General features: G+C 36.8%; 1 protein-coding gene across 1 annotated transcript in view; it reads left to right on the top strand.

The window, feature by feature from the left end:
* Positions 1-20,949, top strand: part of TSSC1 (tumor suppressing subtransferable candidate 1) — a 93,847-nt gene that overhangs the window by 10,887 nt on the left and 62,011 nt on the right. Inside the window, exons 2-3 of the mRNA XM_009887923.1 lie at positions 3,383-3,466; positions 8,537-8,669. Coding sequence (XP_009886225.1) covers positions 3,383-3,466; positions 8,537-8,669 — 217 coding nt within the window. The remainder of the gene's footprint in view (positions 1-3,382; positions 3,467-8,536; positions 8,670-20,949) is intronic.

Genomic DNA, 20,949 nt, shown 5'->3' with positions numbered 1-20,949 from the left:
CACGGTGGTGCTATTTCCTGCATCTCTGCAACAGTTGCTCAGCATTTGTTGTTACCCGCAGAGATTTTTTTTTTTTTTTTTTTCCTCCTGGAAATGCAGGGATGAATTGATAATTGTTGCATTCCATTGGTTTTCTGTTTTGTGATTGTGTGCAACCCCTAATTTAGTGGAATAAATGAGAACCGATGAAGGTAGAGACTACTATGCAGAACAAATATATAGACTTTGAAAAGCCTCTAAGGAGGGGTGGTTTGTTCAGATTCCTCAGCAGACTTGTATGGCATTGAGAAGTCTTTGGTGTTTGCTTTCCAAAGGCAGGGTTTCCTTTGTGTTAGCTGAGTGGAATTTTGACTGCGTATTTATAAACTTCCTTCTAGACTGTTAAAATATTTGGTTAGAGCATCAACCACAATCAAGTTGCCTGTGTATCACCGCTGTCTTATAAATGTTTACCTGCTTTAAACCATGTACATTTCCTCATAGACCTGTCGGTGAATATGAAATTTGGACATGTAACCAAAAGGTTCTTTGTGGTTCACAATGTTTTAATCTCTGCTTCCTGATATTTTTTTTCCTAGTCTTGGGCCTTCTTTAAAAGTGATCTAATTACAAATGTTGCATTGTCTAGAAGCATCAGCTAGGTGGGACTTTGCTGTGATGGTGTTTGTAAGGACGACTTGTTTTCTCACTGTTTGCATCTTTCAGATGTGTGTTCTGGGTATTTTCTGTGCATCAAGGCAATTTTCTTAGTAAATAATACTTTAATATCTTAGGTAATAAACTCTTTTTGGGACTAGATGCACTTTAGTGTTCCGTGGATGCTGACTTTTTGTACAAATAATAAGCTCTATTGGCTTAGACTAATTGATAGTTATTATACTATGCTTTTTGTTTATTTTCTGTCTATTGGCTGCAGTTGTGAGGCAAGATGCTTTTGTGAAAGATGTTGTTTGCAACCTGCTCTGACAGGTTGCAGTTCAAGATGACAAACTTAAAGCACTCTTCTTGGTCTTGACAGCAGTCCAAATTCAGTTATGTTGTTCATCACGAGAGTTACTTGGTGTCTTCATCATCTGTTGAAATAACTTGTTTCTCTAAAAGTAACTCAAAGTAGACAAAATTAGCTATATCTTTGTGTGGGAGACAACTGAAAGTCCATTGTACTGTTACTGCTATCATGAAACAGATTTCCCTGATTTATGAATGCTTGATGGGTTTGAACCTTGTATTCTATGGATAGTGTAGACTTTTATGATAGAGGAAAAAAAAAGTAGTGTGTTTTCTTGTTGTGAAATGTGTTTACATATGTTTCTTAGGCCTTTGATTCCCCATCCCCCCACCAACATGGGAAATAATTTAAAAGTATTTTAAAGAAGGGATAGTGAAGCTGATGACAGAAATGTTAGTATGTATTGACATAATTTTATTTTGGGTACTTTGTGTCTAACCTGATGCATTTTTGAAAGGAGCATGATAAGACCTACTAGAAAGGCTTTGAAAGGGATGAAATGCCCCTTTATTTCTTTATTTTATCGAAGATCCTGGAGGTCTCTTCTTCTCTTTGACTTACAGAAACAATAGAAGCTTGCTTGATTGAAAGAGATATGTAGCTGTTGGCTTATTTCTAGTGTTTTCTTCAAAATAACTGAAAGCAAATCTGAAATGAAAAGGAGCTCTTGCCAAAGATCTGCAAATGTAAATGCTGTTCAAGACACAAGAAAAGCTTTTCTGCAACCTTCTTGGTGAACTTTAGTTGTTTCTGTCAATCAGAAACACTGTCTAGGCTTGTTGTAGGTAAGTGCTGCATAAATAGGAGAGTACAAACAAATCAGTACGGATTCACACTGATCTCTGATCTGCATTTGAGTATGTTTTGAACACAGACTACTCATTGAATCATGCTCTCTAGTGCTTTTTTTCTATATAAATATTATGCTACTAGCTTATACTTACTAAGCTCATTGCATTTTTTTAACTTTTTATGCTCACTCTTAAGCAAAATATTACATTGTCTAAATCACACATTTCACATGGAAGATAAGAAGTATCTGCTCCACGGGAGTTCAGAGCTTATTCTGAAAAATGAGTTGGTTCTTACTGCCAGACAAGGGCTTGAATTGCTTTGCCTTATTTAAGAAACATCAAATCTCTTTAAGTTGCTATTCTAGAATTAAATTGTTCTAAACTTATGTATTGTGATATAATGTATTTCAATATTCCCTTCCAAGCTTCTAGTCATCTTTCTGATATTAATTTTAAAGTAAGTTTCAAACAGGACTATATTGGAGCTAATAGTTCCTGAATCCAGAATATAGTCATTAGCTAGCTGCACAACAGGATGGCAGTAGGAAGGGCCATTCAACAGTTACCTGAATCCTTCTGAAGTATTTGCTTGCAATACAGGCTTTAGTGTCTGAAGAGATCTGAGCTGTTTTATGTCAAATAGGATGTGAATTGCAAAGGCTTGTTTTTCTGTTCCAATAAAAAATTCATATTGAACAATATTATCAGGGTATCTTTTGCATGGGAAGTAGTGGATGTTCCTTACAGTTAACTTACAGTTGCTAAATGTGCCGTTGAGTGTTAGTTTACCTCCCATTTATGCAAAATTAGCCAAGAGAGTCTCTACTAATGACTAGTGCAAACTGGCAATTGTGGTTTTAGTTCAAGCTATACATTAGTTCTTAGTGTCTCTCACGGCCCTTAACTGTTTTGTTTTGCTTCTTCCAAGACTGTGGTTGGTGCGAGCTGAAGAAGCAAGGCAGAGTCTAGCATTCTCATTAACAATAATACAACAGAATAATAAGATGATGACAAAAATTATATAGGTAAATAGCAAATTATTTCTCTTGTCATTCAGACAATTCTTGTCTCTAGTGGCCTGGAGTGGAAAAGAAGGAGTTTGGTTTTTAACTTTCTTCTAAACTTGGTGGTTAATGGTGAGAGAAAGAATTCATTTTTATGCAGGCATCTTCAGTCTGAAAACTTCTGTCAGAATAGCCTAATATAGTAGCTAGTAGCTACATTATATATATACATACACTATATATAGTAGCTAATATATTTAACAATTTTCCACTGTTCTATGGAGGTTTTTTTCAGTTGATAAAGGAGAATTAGTATGGAAGAACTGTAATACTGAATATTATCACTTACAATGAAGGCGAGGTAACGTATTTAGCACCTGCATGTTCCACACACCTCACAAATGTGAGAAACTCCACAAAAATGTATTAACCAAAATAGATATAAAGGGCAGGAAAGTCTGCAGATTGTAAGAATGTAATGCTTAAAATGATAACTGATATGTAAGCTTCAAGATTTTGCTGAAATTAATGGATTGTATTAATTGGACTTTTCTCATGGCTTTCTTCTTCCCTAGGCACGAGCTTTAACACCTCAGACAGCAGAAACAGATGCAATAAGGTTTTTGGTTGGAACGCAGTCTCTTAGATATGATAATCAGGTAATTTTTCTGTCAAATGTCAGTTGTAATTTTTTTCTTTTTTTTAACATCGTTCCAATATCATTCCTTCTCCTTTCTCCCCCCTGTTGAATTTGAACAATAAGTGATAGTCAAGCTGAAGACTTCTGTGAGTAGAATGCAAAGATGTTGGTAAGAAATGTAGGTGAATGAAAGCTGTGTGTGTTTTCTGAAAATGAAATTACTCTTCTAAATTGTATGACTAAATCAGATTGGTTTTGTAAAGGAACTGCCACATTTTTGTTAACTTAAATCTATAGATTCTCTGGAGCTATCTTTAAACCACAAAAGAGTTGCAAAGTAAAACAGAAGTCTTTAAGCCTTGATTGCCTCTAATGGGACTCCTGGTGCATGCACAGTTCTGTGTGTATGAAGTTTCATAAACTGGATTTTTAATTATTAATTGTTGGTAATAAGCTATGTCCGTTCTGATCATAATTTTAATGACAACTGAAACTAAAATTTGAGTGACTTTTGTGGCTCAATTTCTGTTGGGCTGTTTCTTCTGCAGTTAAGAGTACAGTACTTCTAATTGTACAGCAATTTTATTTATTGTGACTAAATTTCAGTAAATACTTTTATACTGAAAGAAGGTCTTGAGGCTTTGGTAGCAGGGGAGCTGCAGTGGTGGCCCCTGTGAGACATGGCTGGTTCCAGTGAACCTGCCACAGGACACAGCTGACCAGTGAGCATGGTGGCACTTCTGTGAAAACACTTAAGGAAGGGGAGAAAATGTTGAATGAATAGAGGAGGAGGGAACAAAGACTGAGAAACAGCAGAGGAAACAACCGAGGTAAGACCAAGGTCAGGAGGAGCAGATGATGCTCTATGGTGGAGTAGGTATCCACTGCAGCCTGTGGAGCATCTGTGCCAGAGCAGATGGATCTTCCTGAAAGAGATGTGGCCCATGAAGACCCTACGCTGGAGCAGAGGAAAAGAGTGAGATGGAAAGAGCATCAGAGAGAAAACACTATGTACTGACCATAACCACCACTGCCCCACACCCCCCCGTGCCGCGTGAATGGGGTTAGAGGAGTCTGGAGTGAAGTTAAGCCTGAGGAAAAGGGGAGAGAAGGTGCTGGTTTAAAGTTTCTCTTTCTTTCCCACTACCCAAATTAGTAATTACATTTTAATTTTATTAATTAATTTACCCAACTCAAGTCTGTCTTGCGCACAACAGTAATTGGTAAGCGATCTCCCTGTCTTTAGCTTGGCCCATGAGCTTTCTCATTCCTATTCTTTCTATTTTCTATTTTGTTTCTATTTTCTCCCCCTGTCCTGCTTTGGGGGAACAAGTGACTGTGTCGTTAGCCAAGGCTAACACCTACCACAGAAGCCACTAAAATGGATATAGTCACAGACTCCTCTGAAACTGGTCTATAATGGACTGCACAAAATGAAACCATAGCTCTGGGAGATGGGAACTGTCAATTTCCAGTGAGGTTTTGAGTTTGTTCCTCAATAATACTGGATGAGGCTCAAGGAAAAAAATATTCAAAGGCGTAAGGGGGATGGAGTATTCAGTTTTCTTTACGTTTCAGGTAATACTTGTGAGACCAGTAACAAAAGAAGTGGCAGACAGACTTAGTTAAGAATAAATACACACAATTATATTTTTGGATTGTGCTGTCTCAGATGTTCTTCAGACATTTGGTCACAATGTGGTTTTCTGCTGTGACTTCTAAGTGCTTTTTTTATGTCTTGGTTCGACTATTTAAATCCTGATACAAAATTGTAGTTGGAGAACAATTGTCACGACAGTTGATATCCAGCAGATCTTCAATAATTTAAATGTTCTTTTTTAGGTAAGTTGATTGGGCATAGACTACAAATTTTAGAAATATTTACACATATTTCAACTTTATGGAGTATGCTTGTCTGATTAATAACATTAATAATAGAAATGCAGGACACTTCCTGGGGTATTAACAAATGTTTGGGGGTTACTGGCCTTTAGCTGTGCCTCAGGCTGACAGCTCCTTTCAGCTAGTTGCTAATCCCCAAGAAGGGCTCTAGGCCTCTATTCATTATTGCTGAATTCAGTACTGGGTTCTCTAGATTTGATTAAAAACTTCTTTAGTTACCAAACCGAACTTAGGAGCTGGCTTGCAACCTCTGGTGCTTGACAGAGCACTGCACAGTGAGAGGTTTCTTATGCAGTGCCATCACGAGCAGAATGTTTCTTCCCTTCTGGTCATGGACAGGTGTAGTGCAAATACAGCACTAAAAAAGCAGTAGTTGTACCGCTGACATGGTAACTTCTGCCTCGTTGAGTTCTATTGCTGTATGAAGCAATTTAGGCATTCATAGGAGATCTGGTGAAAATATTTTGCTATTAACACTGGTATTTCAAAGTAGAGGAAAACGACAGAATATAAAATCTTGCGAACAATATTTGAGATATTAAAAGTGTGTTGTACTTGGCATTTGGACTCCATAACTTGCTGGAAGTTAGGTAGTTTCTCTTTGATGCACTGTGTTCTGCACAGTGTAGTTTTGGAACTCTTGACCGCAGTACTTTCATTGTTGCTAAACTGTGGGTTTTTTTATACTGTTCTTAGTCTCATACATTTACTGTATGCTTTTGTAGACCTATAAAGGAAGTATATGTCACTTACTCTTTTCTCATCTCTCATTCTCAGAACTCTCCAAGTTCTTTTCAGTCTTGTGTTTTAGAACCTAAAATACTTATTTTCATGGTGTACCTTAATGCACGGCATTATATAGGCATAAAACAGGGCATTGGCCAAACTAAAGCAGTTCTCCAGTCTTCGCTGCCCATGAGTACCCAATGAAAGAAAATAAATAATGGAAATAAAAAATAATTTAAAAAAAAATGCATTATTGAAGAAAAAGAGATATTTTGTGTTGAAATTGGTTAGTTTTATTCTCCCTTCCTTACGACTTTCATTTGCAATTAGTAATTCCTCCCGATTTTGAGGACAACTAAATAGTTATTTGTTCTTATTCAAATCTCACTACTTTTTCCTCAATACTTAGGCTTGTGTTCAGTGGGAACTTTTCTCATTGTAATTAAAGCAGGTTAGTAACTCATTTGTTTAGTTACTGGTCATAAAACTAGTCACTTCTAAGAGGTGTTTTCCACAAGGATTGTGTTCCACAAGAGTTATGATTACATATGTCATTAACTGTTACACTACAGTCATGTTGAGAAAGTTCTCTGTGTGCCCTTAGCTTACTTACACTTATATCCTCCTCTATGGTGTCCATATGCTGCGCTAATTTTCTGTAATACCGTGTAGCTAAGATGTTGCAGTGATTCAATAGTTAATTCAGTAGACTTAATTCAGTCATTATGATAGGATATCTTTGGGTTTTTTTTCTCTTCATTGTTCGCCCAACTTTGCTAATGAGTTTTTAATGAGGATACAGTTCTCTAAAACCTGTGGGTCTTCTAGAATTTACTTGTTGAGCTTAGTGGAATTAGTCCTGTGAGTAAAGTTACTTGTGTATGTTGTGCTGGGCTAGGATCTTTCTCAATTTCTTCCATTTCTGAGGCAACTATAGAAAAAGAGCTAACTAAAAAAAGGGAAAATGAGAGTAACGCAGAATCATAGAATCATTTATAGCTGGAAAAGACCTTTAAGATCATCAAGTCCAACTGTTACCTAACTCTACTGGGTCCACTTCTAAACCATGTCCCTAAGCACCACATCTACCTGTCTTTTAGATACATCCAAGGATACCGATTCAACCACTTCCTTGGGCAACCTGTTCCAGTGTTTGGTAACCCTTTCACTGTAGAAGTTTTGTCCAAATGTCTAACCTAAACCTCCCCTGGTGCAACTTGAAGCCATTTCTTCTTTTCCTATCAGTTGTAACTTGTGAGAAGAGGCCAACTCCCACCTCTCTCTCTCCAACTTCCTCTCAGGTAGCTGTAGAGAGCGATAAGGTCTCCCCTGAGCCTCCTTTTCTTCAGACTAAACAACCCCTGTTCCCTCAGACGCTCCTCATAAGACTTATTCTAAATACCCCTCACCAGCTTCATTGCCCTTCTCTGGGCCCTCTCCAGCACCTCAATGTCCTTCTTATACTGTGGTGCCCAAACCTGAATGTAGTACTCAATGTGCAGCCTCACCAGTGCCGAGTACACTGGGACAGTCACTTCCCTAGTCCTGCTGGCTACACTATGCCGTTGGGCTTGGCCACCTGGGCGTACTGCTGGCTCATGTTCAGCTGGCTGTCAGTCAAGACCCCCAGGCCCTTCTCCACCAGGCAACTTTCCAGCCACTCTTCCCCAAGCATGTAGCATTTCATGGGGTTGTTATGACCGAAGTGCAGGACCTGGCACTTGGCCTCATTGAAGCTCATACCATTGGCCTCAGCCCACCGATCCAGCCTGTCCAGATCAACACTCCCACTTAACTTGGTGTTGCCTGCAAACTTACTGAGGGTAACCTATTTAAAACAAACCTGAAAATAAAAATCAAAATCACAAAAAGCAAACCATGTATTTTAAAAAATATTTAAACATTACTGTTTTTCTTAATCTTTCAGCTCAATATTTATTCTTCCACATAGTGTAAAAAGTATTACAAATTTATAATTGGTACGAATATGTGATTGCTGAAGTGAACTCTCAAAAGTTTCTTACTGAGGCTTACAGTATTTGTTTCAAATAAGAGTCCTTTCCCTCTCTCCCCTTCTTACTTGATAGGATGTTTGAATTTGATGAATTGGATACAGAAGTGCAGACGTTTAGACTAAGGATTGTAATGTCGTTGTTTCTCTTTATTGCTATAAGAAGTGTTGAATTGCAATACGAGTGGCTGACTTACTATTAGCCATAAAATGAAAAATCACCTTCAAGCTTTTAGTTGCAAAATTGAGAAGAATAAACATGGTATTTCCTCAAAACAGGGAAATTGCTGCATGAAATCAATGATGTACTAAATTGTTAGTATAACAATTAATTAAAGTAGGTATCGGTTATAAAATTCTCATTAAATTGTCCTGTGCAGTCTTCGTGTATAATTAAGACCCACAGGAAAACATTTGAAACCCTAATGTTCTCTTTTATTGTATTTGCAGATTCACATCATAGATTTTGATGATGAAAACAACATTATAAACAAAAATGTTCTCCTTCATCAAGTGGGTGAAATTTGGCACATTAGTACCAGTCCTGCGGATAAAGGTGTACTGGCAACCTGCTACAATAAAAGTAAGTCCTTTCTAACCATGTTAAACTTGTTTAAGTGTTCTGATATTTTTGAATGTGCAAAGATTGAACATCTAGTTATGTATAAACACTTTAAATTGGAATTATCAACACAGGCATTTTTTTGAAAAATGTGTTGTACCTTTACCTGTACCTCATTTGTCTCATACCCTTGGGTCATCTTGGTTAGTAGTCTGCTTTTTCATTCATGTCAAGAAAAGCAGCAAAATAAAAGTATTGTTTGCCTGATAAATGCAAAGCATGGCAAATAAAATATATTCCTGTTATTTTAGGCTTCATTCTTTTTACTGTTTGATATGTTTGCTTTTGAAAGTGGAAGTAAATGTCTTTCAAAACAGCATCATGTCAGCATCACGCTCTCCTTAAAATTGCAGCTGAAGTTTGTATACAATGTTATTTGTCATATTTTTAATGCGGATATGACCACAGAGAACTATAAATTCCTACCTAGATTTCTCATCAGAAACAGTAGAAATGCTCCTTGTGTAACCTAATACTCAATGCACAGCCGTTAACATTAAGGATCTCTCTGCGTTTCCTAGGTGAAGCAGGTGTGAAGATTTTCTGTCATGAGGCTTGAAAAATGTACTTGCATCGCTTGGGGAAGGGAGTACTTTTTCTCTCTGACAAGCAAGAAATCTCTGCTGTCAATTGGACTAAATATTATTTCTTGTAGTAAATATTAGTCCATTCTTTCATGGAAATACAATCCAAGAATATAAGAATATGGCAGTGAGTTTCAGACTTCATGCATCTGTGGACAGCTGTAGAGATGTGAATTCCTGCTTCTCAACCTTGTGACTCTGTTAGAGAGAAGGTTCCAGGATTGCTCAGTTCTCCTGCTTCTTTTGGATTGAAATAAAAGTACTAAAATTTGAATTTCTTTCACAATTCTTAAGCGAGTCTTTTAAAGACAATTACAGAAGATAAGTAGTGTAATACAGAGCTTTTCCTGTTTTCTAAACTGAAAATGGTTGTGGGTATTTTGACTAAGAGAGAGGCCTGAAATGGTATTGGCCTGGTTTTTGATTACTTTTTAGCCCCCGGTTGACTTCCTGGACACAAATGTCTCACCTTGCCAGTGATCCATGGAGAAAATGAGAAAGCAGTAATGAGGCCTGAAATTCTAAAGTTGTCGTAGTAATTTTCTGACTAGTTTCAGAGGAGAATCTGAGAAAGTTGGCTGAAGTCTTTTTTAAAGAACACCAGAACTAGTTTCTAAGTTTCCTTCTCTAGCCTTTCTGAGGTGACTGCATTTTTTTTTCTTAAAGAATATTGTGCTGCATGGAATAGTGTGAAACACTTTAAAGAATTTGCTTCTTTTTCCCTAAATAATTGGACAGCAAGGTGATAGGAGATGGCTTATCAAGTCCAGTATTTAATGTATGTGATGTATCATGTAATGCTAACCAGTCTTTATTTATTCAATTTGTATCTAACTTTGAGCTTAAGTATTGTTCTAGAAAGTATGGTGAAAACAAATAATTTTATACTCTTTTCTCAAAAAGGCCTATATTTAAATTTTATGTTCCTTATAGCAACATGCGTATTAATTGAAACTCCTCTTTGTGGGAGACCTTACTGAGGTTACTAGAATTGAGCTTCTATCCAAACACTCTAAATTTCTATGAGAATTCTGATTTCCATTATTAGACCTATTAATTCATACTCATGTTTTCTTTTCTAGCTTCTTTGTGTTCTAGATTTAGTTGACTTTACCGAGTTTCTGAACATTAAGCTTTATTGTTTGTACTTCATGTATCTTCATTTAGAAACATTAGCCGTAAACTTTCGGCAGAAAACAAGATCTGATTCTTAAATGATTATTGATGACTCTAAATAGCAATGTATAGAACAGAAAGCACACAGCATGGAGTTCTAATAATAAGGAATATTGAGTTTAGCAGACAACTTGTTTCAAGTAGTAATGCAACCAAATTAAGCAATCAAAACCTTTAAAACTCTTTTATGTATTGCATTTCTTTAGTTATTTTAAAAAGACTCTAACCATTTTCCTCATTGAAGTACCAGTCAAATGAAATGATGGCTGTCAGGAAGTTGTAGGTATTGTGACCATCTCATGTGTCTGAGCCCAGTACTTCTGTCAAATCTTATCTGTTGTCGAAACTGGGAGATTGAAGAAATATGATGTGTATCCGTTATTATAGCTTTTTTTTAAGTTGCTTATGTAAGTGGTGAAACATGGTATTGAAGAAATGTGGAATCACGTACGTTTTGCATTTCATAGCTCATTGAAGTAAGCTAGTGGAATAGGGTGAAGCACTCACGAAAAAGCTTGGAAGTTTCTTCTTTTTCTATTGAGAGAGATAGCGAATTGTCTTTTACTTTCTCACACTTGTAGGTTGTTAGCATAACCAAGGTATGAATAAGGTCTTATATTACTAAAGGAAAAAAAATGTAGTAGGTGCAAACAAAAGAGCACTTTTTTCACAGCTCTCTTCCTCTTTGGTTTTTGTCTAAGAGGAGAAGCATGCCTTTCATATAGGAAGTTGGGGAATGTAGTAATGGTTGAACTGAAAGAGTGATACTGTGTACCTACTTTGAAGAGAGATTTTGAGTCCTGATTAACTTTTAAAAAGCATTTTGTAGCTAGTGATACAGAAAAATAATGATTCCTGAATAATTTGTTTGTTTTAGTGTTTGTAATCTGGATTTGCTGTTCCTCATGCCACAGATTAATTCTTTTTCTAGAACTGACTTATATAAGACACAAGATTTCTTTTTAAACATACTCTACAGATTTTAGCTACCCTTCCTTTTTTTTTATCATACTGTATTTTAAAATGCAGTGAAAAATCTTTCTGCAGTATCCAGTTGTTATCATCCCCTGTAATGTGAGACATTCAAACTCTTTTTTACTTAATTAACTACTTGACACTTAATACTGCTGCCTCAAAATTCAAAGACCACACTAGCCGTCTTGATGTATGTTTTGAAATAGAAGGGATCTGATGTTATTTGCTTCTCTTTTCTCTTGTAGGGCTAAAAGTTAGCGAAATAATGTAGTACACAAAGCTCTTTGTTAATTTTTACTGACTGCTAAGAATTGCATGAGGGAAAACCATAGTCGTATTCAGCTGGTAACAGTAGGTTATTTTTGGGGTCAAGAATCAAATGGGAAGTTGTAAGCCCTCTGTGTGTGTTTGAGAAGGATGCTGACATAATTATGTTTTTTTACTGTTCTGGTTGAGAGGCCTTGAATTGATGTAATGGGTCTCTTAAAAGTTGAAAGATCCTCTTGGATGGGGAAGTTCCTATGTTTATTTTTTTATCCTCCCCCCCTTCCAAGAAGGCATTTTAGCTACTTCTGTACATGATGGTATGGGATTTTGCATATCTGAAGCTTTTTTCACGTGTATGGATATGTATATAGGTAAGGTTTTTTTGCCCTGATGTATATACAGCATCTGTTTCCAAAGTCATAGTTATGAGGCGTTTTTTTATCCTGAATCATAAAGGTAGGAAGCCTCCTTCACAAGGAGTAATACTAATGTAGAAGCAGCCTGCCCCTGTCGCTCTCTGGGGATTTACAAATTATTTTCCTGCTTTATGGATGTGTAAAATCTCGTCATTGACATGTATAAGTGAAAGAAATATAAAGAGGTAGAACTTCAAATGTATGTTATTGTTGTTATCATTGATACACCTACTGAAGAGCAAAGTCATGTGCTTACAGGTCATAATGGCAAGGCTTCCATGTCAGTGAAAACTATTCCTTGTTGTCCACTTGATTTTTTTTTTTTTTTTTTTTTAAAGTGCTGACTTCTGATAAATTCAGAAATGGCTAAACTTGCAAGTGGCCACAATCTAGTCATTTTGAAATGAGCTTTTATTTTTGAGAAACTCTAGATAATATCTGTCGAAAGCTCCTGTCGTGGTTTAACCCCAGCCAGCAACTAGGACCACACAGCTGCTCACCCACCCTCCCGGTTTGGATAGGAGAGAGCATTGGAAAAGAAGAACACCTCACAGATTGAGATCAAGACAGTTTAATAAGTAAAACAAAAGTCACGCATGCAAAAAAAAAAAAAAGCAAATCAAGGAATTGATTCACTACTTCCCATTGGCAGGCAGGTGTTCGGCCATCTCCAGGAAAGCAGGGCTCCATCATGCGTAATGGTGACTTAGGAAGACATGCCATGACTCCAAACGACACTTCCCCCCCCGCCCCCCTTCCTTCTTCTCCCAGCCTTATATACTGAGCATGACATCACATGGTACAGAATAGCCCTTTGGTCAGTTGAGAGGGGAGACAGCCAGGAGACCTGACCTCAACTTCTTGTGCCCTTCAGCCTGCTCGCTGGCGGGGTGGTGTGAGGAGCAGAAAAGGCCTTGTGCGGTTAGCAGCAACCCAAAAACACCGGTGTCCTATTGACACGGTTTCACATCCCAAATCCAAGACATAGCGCGACACCAGCTGCTAGCAAGAAAGTTAACTCTATCCCAGCTGAAATGTGACAGTGCCAAATACATCATATTTCAACAATTGGAAACAGACTCTCCATTCTTGTTTTTGGCAGACAGGTCCAATAAGAGTTACTGCCCAAATAAGGCTTAAAGCCCATTGGAATATTTACTATTTACTGGCATATTGATTCTGCAATCTCTTTAAATTTTTATGCTTTCAAGAAAAGTAACTTCCCTAAAAAGTAATATAAGGTGGTTTAGTTAACTTTCTTTTTCTCTGTGACTTCTTGAGAACTTTAAATGCTTGCTGAATATGCAGTTTGGGAACTATGTTCTATAAACAATGAATAAAGTTAATTTAAATGCTGCTCTGTATTCTTTTCAAGATCTTTTATTAGGGTATCGTTTTATAAGTAGGTTTTAAAAAGGAAAAAAACCCTTCCTCTCTCTCAAGTTAAAACCCAGGAAAACTTTTCTTGTTAGCATCAATATTTACTACTTCGATTTGTAATTTTGATGTTGCATCATTAATAAAGCCTTGTATTTTTTCATTCTGGATGGTGATATTAACTAGAATAACAAATACATCTTTGGATATTAACTAGAAATTCTGTTTTCTAGGCCATTTTGTCTTAATATGAAGACGAAATTGTTCAACTATATCTCCACCCCTTCCCATGCACACATGTTAAAAATACCAATTTAGAAAAATTGCATAATTGAAAAGGGAAAACTTTATTCTACTCAGTTCCTGTCTTGATTATAGTGGTCTCCCCTGCCACCAATGATGAATATATCAGTTAGGGAATTTTATACTGTTACTACTGATGTTATATGAAGATGATTTTTATTATCAAGTGCTAGGCGTACTAGTTATGTGTATTCTTGCCTAACTTTCAGCCAAGATCAGAAATTTGCTATGCTGGAGGCATAGTGTGTGCCTGTGCTACACATTTCTAAAGTACGCAGCGATACTGTATGCTAGAAATGTATTAAGACCGTTCCTGTGTAACTTGCATTGCTAATAGACAAGATGTGTAGTTGGTAGATCTAGTAATTTATCAAAGATGATGTTGATTTTCTGCTTTTTGTCGTTTGCCACCTTTGCCGTTAAAAATTGCTTGTCTCATTTTCAAATGGCATTCTGGATGTAGCCAAAGCATGGTAAAACTTTAAATGTTTTTTTCATAAAACATTAAAACTTATTTAGTAACAGGTAACACTTTGTAAGATTAATTTTGCATCTCTATTTCAATAAATAAATATTTTTTCCTAGGGTTTCTAAAAAAACTTTATGGTAGTGGAGAAGGAGATACCAGCATAGCAAGCTGTGAACCTAGTGGCTTTCCTATGTTTCAGTAACATAATTGGATCCTTCAGATCCATGGTTTAAAATAAATCCCTGACACATGAGAGAGCTATTTCAGGCAGTCATTACACTGAGAAGTAACATGTTTTTAGGGTTTTATTTGTTTGGGTTTTTCTTTTTGCAGATGTGTTTAGCAGCTATTTGGTATTGTGAGCATTGTAAGAATTAGGAATATTGTATTTTATTTTGATTCCCTAACTGAAGGGGAAAAAAGTACATAAATATTTGAAAGAAGCTAGGTGTAAGAGGGAAAAGAAGGATTAAAATCTTAATAACTTGGGGATGGGGGAAGAAGGCTTTGTAAAATTGATACTTGAGATATCTAGATGAATTTATGTATCATTCCCTCTCTTGCAGCAAGTCAACTGAATTAAAATAGGGGTGGGTTGTTTTTTTTCTTGAGCAGGGTAAGATTTTTTTTTTTAATGACAGCTTTAAAAAATTAAAGGGAAAAATGAGTTTGGTAGTCTTCTAGCTTTAGCAGTTAAATTAGATTGTTCAAGTTCAGTGTGATACAAATTAGTGGTTTTTTTTTTTTAAAAAAACCTAAAAGGATGGATTGTTGAGAGAAGGGTACAATGTACAGGGGTTTGGGCGTGATAATAAAGGTGGCTATTAGCTAGAGTGCTACTGTTACGTTTTAATTGGTTAATGCTCAGTCTCTGAAAACTTACATGCACTTATTTGCCTCTGATATTTATGAATAACTTAGTTGTTCAACAAAGCAGAAGTCAAATAATTTGTTTCACAGTGGCCCAGAAATAAAACGGACGATGCTGTATTTAGTGGAAAAACCCTGTCAGAACAATTCTAGGAACTTTCCACCTTCCTTCTTTTTTTTCTCTTCTGACTAGCTGTAGTCAGTTGACTATTCATTTTTTTACTTTTTAAAAGTTAAAATATGACAGGAGTGACACTTTTAAAAAAGGGAATAAGAAAGGTGACAAAGTAATCAAGGAGATTGTACCATCTTAGTAGAAATGCACTTTTAAATATCAGAAAAGAATAATGATGGGGTGGGGTGAGGGTCAAGAATGTACCCTCCAAAGAATGATATAAACCAATGAGAATAATGACACACTAAATATAGTAATAAATTTAAAAATGGAGATAAATTAGTCTTCAAATTTGCAAAAAGTTGGTAACTATCCAAAAGCTCTATTCACCTGCTATGGAGAAAATCATTTCACATGTGTATTACTACTTAAAGTTTGAAAGAAGTGTTGCTTCACTATTCAAAAGAGCATCATAACCTATGCTAGGATAAATTTTTCATTGTGATGAGGTAAAATGCCAAAACCCTGTAGATCACACTAGAGTGGAGTCACTTGGGAACTAGAACAATGAAAACCTAACAAAGCCCTCGACCTCACTGGAATACAAACGGTATGCGATCTCGGTATTGCTGAAGTTTCAGACTACAGGAGGGGAAATAGGAAAGCCATTTGAATGGACTTTTAATAGTGTTCTGAGACAGGGAGAAATGCCAACAGACAGCAGTCTAGAGTGTGTCTAATATCATTTTTGTATGCAAAGTAGGGGATGGAAGCCTCAGCTCTAGGGTTGCCTGAAAAAAGTGTGATCCCTGGATTAAGATGAAGTTGGGGAATACTTGGAAATATGTCAATTTCTGAATGATGCCCTGTTTGTCAGTCCAGTATATAATATGCTGTAAAAATTTCAGTTAGGTGGATGTGCAGTGGCAGGAACAGGTTGTATGTGTCTTTTGTGAATATGCTTTTGTGTCTTTCTTGTGCTTTTTTTTCATACAGAACTTCATTTTAATCTGCTCTCCTGTTTATACATCCCTCCCCCTTCTCTCACCTGCCATTTTAGGATGCTGTTAAAATGGAGGAGGACTATTTCCTAAGGACTTAGAAAGTGCTGTAAAAAGCAAATTTCAGCTACATCATTAAAGGAATAGGGAATGCAGAGGGATTTTTCTGTGGGCCATTTGAAGAGTTTTGCAGCCATACCAGTTTGCCAGCGATGGATGGCTTCTTCCTGAATGACTTGGGTTTGGTCTCTGCACAGCAGAATATTCTGTAAAGAGGGTGAATGGTCATGATGATGTGTTTGGGGGAAAAGTAGAATTCTAACATTATTTTTTTTTTTATATAAATATAAAGGGAACTCTTAATCTAGTTGTTTATTCTTTGCAGAAGCCGAACGTAGCTTTCATAATATCCTGTAAGCTAGAATAAAAACTCACATTTATGCATTGCTCTGATATACCAACAAATCTATTTAGAATGTCATCAAGAAAGTAGTGGTTTGTTTAAATTTTGTTCTGCAGATGCTTAGAAGAGATGGTAAAATCGTTTGAGAAATCAAAGGGGTAAGGCGAACTGGTGGGTTTACATGAAATGATGGGGAGATGTAGGGGAAGAAATAAAGAAATGATCCAGACTAAAAATTCTGTGTTGGTGGAAAATACAGTTTGCCTGTTTTGCTGAACCTCTAATTGGATCTGGGTAGCAATCTACATTACTGTAAAGGGTAGTTTTCAGGGATTGAGTGTAAGCAGCTACTTCGGTGTATCTCCTGCCTGCAAGTGAAGGATATGCCTGGTGGGGGCAAAAGTAAATGGCTGTATCTGAAAAGCATAATTGTAGGCAATGCCAATGTACTGTTAACTGTCACAGATCTGATTGGGGAAATGCTTACTGAAATACAAAGTGGAAAAAATGAAGGAAATAGTATAATTGGAGAAATAGGGAGATCCTGAAGGAAGGAGATAACAAAACCAGATAAGGTATGTGTAACTTAAAGGACAAGCTTATGGCTGCAACCACTTGTGAGAAAGCACAAAGGTACGCAGTGGTATGTAGCCTACAGCCTTCCACAGAACTGATTGCCCAAAGGAATGTTAAAGTGGTAAGATATGGCCCTTAAGGTGTTAGCATTTTGTGGATGTGTTCTGTACCATTTAGTGTCTGTCAGAAAAATCTATTGTTCTGTGTAAATGTCTGCCTGTTCTGTTGTTTGATTAGTGGCTTCTATTTTGCATTTTGTTTCTTCATCTGTGGCAACTCCCCCTACTTTCCTGAGACTTTACGTTCTTCTTTCCATGCCAGTTACTGAAATGATCAGTGAAATAATTTGTTTATTCTTAAATTGTTGAGTATAACTTTTAGTTTTGATGCTGCTCAAAGATCGACAGCAGTCTGGAAACTTCAACTTCTCTTTTTACTCTTTCAAACTGCGCTGACAAACTAAACAAGGTATTTATGCTGATTGTTTTTGCAGTTGTGAATTGGGTTGCAAGGGTGTTTTTACAGCCACAAGAGTACCTTTATGTAACTGAAAACTTGAAAATTAGAATGTGACATAATGAGCCACAAACCCAAGAGCATTAAAGTCTGACGTTTGGAATGGTCTACTTTAATAATGTCAAGCATTATTAAATGCTTGAGTGTGGAAGGTGTGGAGCTATATCAACACTGAAAATGATTTAAGAAGAAAACAACCCTTACCTGATAGTTTGTGAGGGATGAAACCTGCTAACATCAAATAATCAGTTTTTGGTTTTGGACAGCTGGCTGCTCTTGGTTTTTTGCATCAGTATCACTATAATGATAACTTCTGCTGGAAATTATAACCCATAGAGTAAAATAAATAGTCTTAGCATATTAGACTAATATTTTAAGGTTAGATATGTATTCCAGTAACTTGAACAGGGCCATAGTGTTGACCTATGAACTGACTTGCAGTAGTGCCTACTGTTAAACTGTTCGGATGCTCCCTGAGCAGTTTTGGTGGGGGCCATCTAGCACTTTGAGACAATGATGCCCAGGGGTAGTCAAGGAACATCATGAGTAATTGGAGTGTAGCCCTCTTCTTTCAGCTTACCCTGCAAAAAAATTTAGTTTAACTGTGTTAGCTGGCCTCAGGGCTGGAGAGGTGTACTGGGCTTTATTTTAAGTAAGTTGCCAAAAAATGGTTTTCCATTTCAGATTGTTATAAAATACACAGATTGTTTTGCAGAATTTATTGCAGGGAAATGTGCAAGTATTTCAGAAAACAGACAAAAACCATGATAAAGATATATAAAAAATAAATTAAGGTATAAAGTATGGTCAAGAATTTCTGTTCTGCTCTCTCAATGGTATGATGGTTCTGTTGTGCAGCTTATTTCACAAAATTGAGAGAAATAATTTTAGAGGCAATTTGATCCTTCTAGAGAAGAGGATGTTTTGGAACAGTTATCCTTTTTCTATAGCATTTATACAGTGTCTAGTGCTATGGGATGGTCATGTTGTGATTAGGATTGCTAGGTAATGTGCAGGTATGTCTTAAAGAATGCTGATGAATTAGAGAAAGCTTCACACTTCTTAATTTGAAGTGAATGTTTAATTACTGGATATTAGGTGCACACATTTGTTGAAGCAAAAATATGTGTCTAATGATGATGATTGTCTAATTTATCCTAACTCTTGCTTCTGAAGAGGATACTTTTTTCCTAGCTGCTTTCAGATACTAAATTCTGAATTCGACTGGGGACAAGAGCTCATTGCCAGCATGGTAATTTCTGAGTTTATAGAAAGGTTCCGAGTAATCTGAGGTTTAGCAAATGTTCATGCCTTGACTGATTAAAAGGGAATAATTCAAACTCTCCAATATCAATAATTTATGTAGAATATACTGAAGAACGGTTTCAGGAGTTAGAATCATAGAATTATAGAATCGCTAAGGTTGGAAGGGACCTTGAAGATCATCAAGTCCAACCATCAACCTACTCTGACAAAACTACCTTTAAACCATGTCCCTAAGCACCACACCTACCCTTTTTTTAAACACCTCCAGGGATGGTGATTCCACCACCTCCCTGGGCAGCCTATTCCAATGTTTAATAACCCTTTCAGTGAAAAAATGTTGCCTGATGTCCAATCTAAACCTCCCCTGCCGTAACTTGAATCCATTGCCTCTCGTCCGATCACTTGTCACCAGGGCGAAAAGGTCAGCCCCCACCTCTCTACAACCTCCTTTCAGGTAGTTGTAGAGGGTGATAAGGTCTCCCCTTCTCCAGGCTAAACAACCCCAGTTCCCTCAGTCATTCCTCATAAGACTTGTCCTCCAGACCCCTCATCAGCTTCATTGAGGTGTTGGAGTGTGTCCAGAGAAGGGCAATGTTTGTCTTGTAGTGAGGGGCCCAAAACTGAACACAGTACTTGAGGTGGGGCCTCACCAGTGCCGCGTACAGGCATGTACAGAGTTGCATGAGATTGTTTCACCTGTACTTTTCATTGTTGAATGATCCTCAGCAGAACTTCAAGAGAAATTGGGGTTTTTTTTGTTTCTGTTTTGGTTGGTTGGTTTGTTTGTTTGTTTTTTAAAAAAAGAGCCGACATGTCTTCTTGTTCCTGATGACATTGAGACCACAGGCAGTCCTGAGCAAAGTTACTGGTGTCACGTGCTGTCTGGTGCTTCTGTCATCCTTGAAATGTGTGAATGCAGTCCCATCAAGTACAATTAAAAAATGACAGCTGTTTTGAAGGAAGGCAGTTTTTCACAGAATGCTTTATCCTGTACTGCTTGGAGAAGAATGCTCATCGGTTATTTCTCTTAAGGTTTTCTTCTTAAAAATTCCTGTGGGAACAGAGGATGAGAGACATATTACGTACAACTACACATGGTAATGCAGGGCTGAAAAGAAAGATGTGAATGTGTGTTTTTGATAGATTTATTTATGTAATTTAAGCTGACAGTCACAATTCTTAAAAACATTAGGAAGAATACTTTTCGCCTTGTTCTTTGGATGTCTTGTAAACAATGTGTAAAGAAAAGTATTAGCAGGAAAATCAGCCCTAAAATGTTTAAATGCTCATTGATATCTGGTTACTCTTAATTGTTACTGGAAATGCACCATCAGGTGAAGGCAAGATGAACATCTAGATAGTTTAACTTGTATGCTTTACCTGAAACTACACTTACTGCTGTACTAACATTAACTAATGTAACTGTCTGGTCGCAAATTTAAAATTATATTATTCTAGTGGTGTATCAACATATCTTACCAAGCATTTGACTAAGGACAAAATTTTATTCCTAGCTTTCCCCACCTTGCATTTGTAATATATGTTCTAGCTGTACTTGTTACAATTTACTGATAAAATATAATACTGTTGAAATATTTTTATTTCTGAATTTGCATAAGTTTATTCCTATGGCCCTCTAGGAATGTATTAAAAAATTTTATTTGTTAAACTCTTATTATCAGTTTTAGCATTTTAAACAACTAACAAGAATCAGTGTTCTTTTCAGTAATTTTACTTCGCAGCTAAGCCTCTTCTAACTGAACTCTCTGAAATTAACAGCATATTTTCAGACACTGATGGCTTCTAGCAAAGATAAAGCATGATGCTTATAATTACTACCAAGGAATGGTATACAGCGAGGCTCCTGCTTATACTTATTGCTGTAACACCCAGGGGCAGCTCACTTAGTTGTATGCCCCGTTGGAGG

The sequence above is a fragment of the Charadrius vociferus genome, unplaced genomic scaffold (assembly GCF_000708025.1).
Source record: "Charadrius vociferus isolate BGI_N301 unplaced genomic scaffold, ASM70802v2 scaffold156, whole genome shotgun sequence".
Lineage (NCBI taxonomy): Eukaryota > Metazoa > Chordata > Aves > Charadriiformes > Charadriidae > Charadrius > Charadrius vociferus.
Note: the sequence above shows the minus strand (reverse complement) of the source record. Positions and strands in the feature narration are given on the sequence as shown.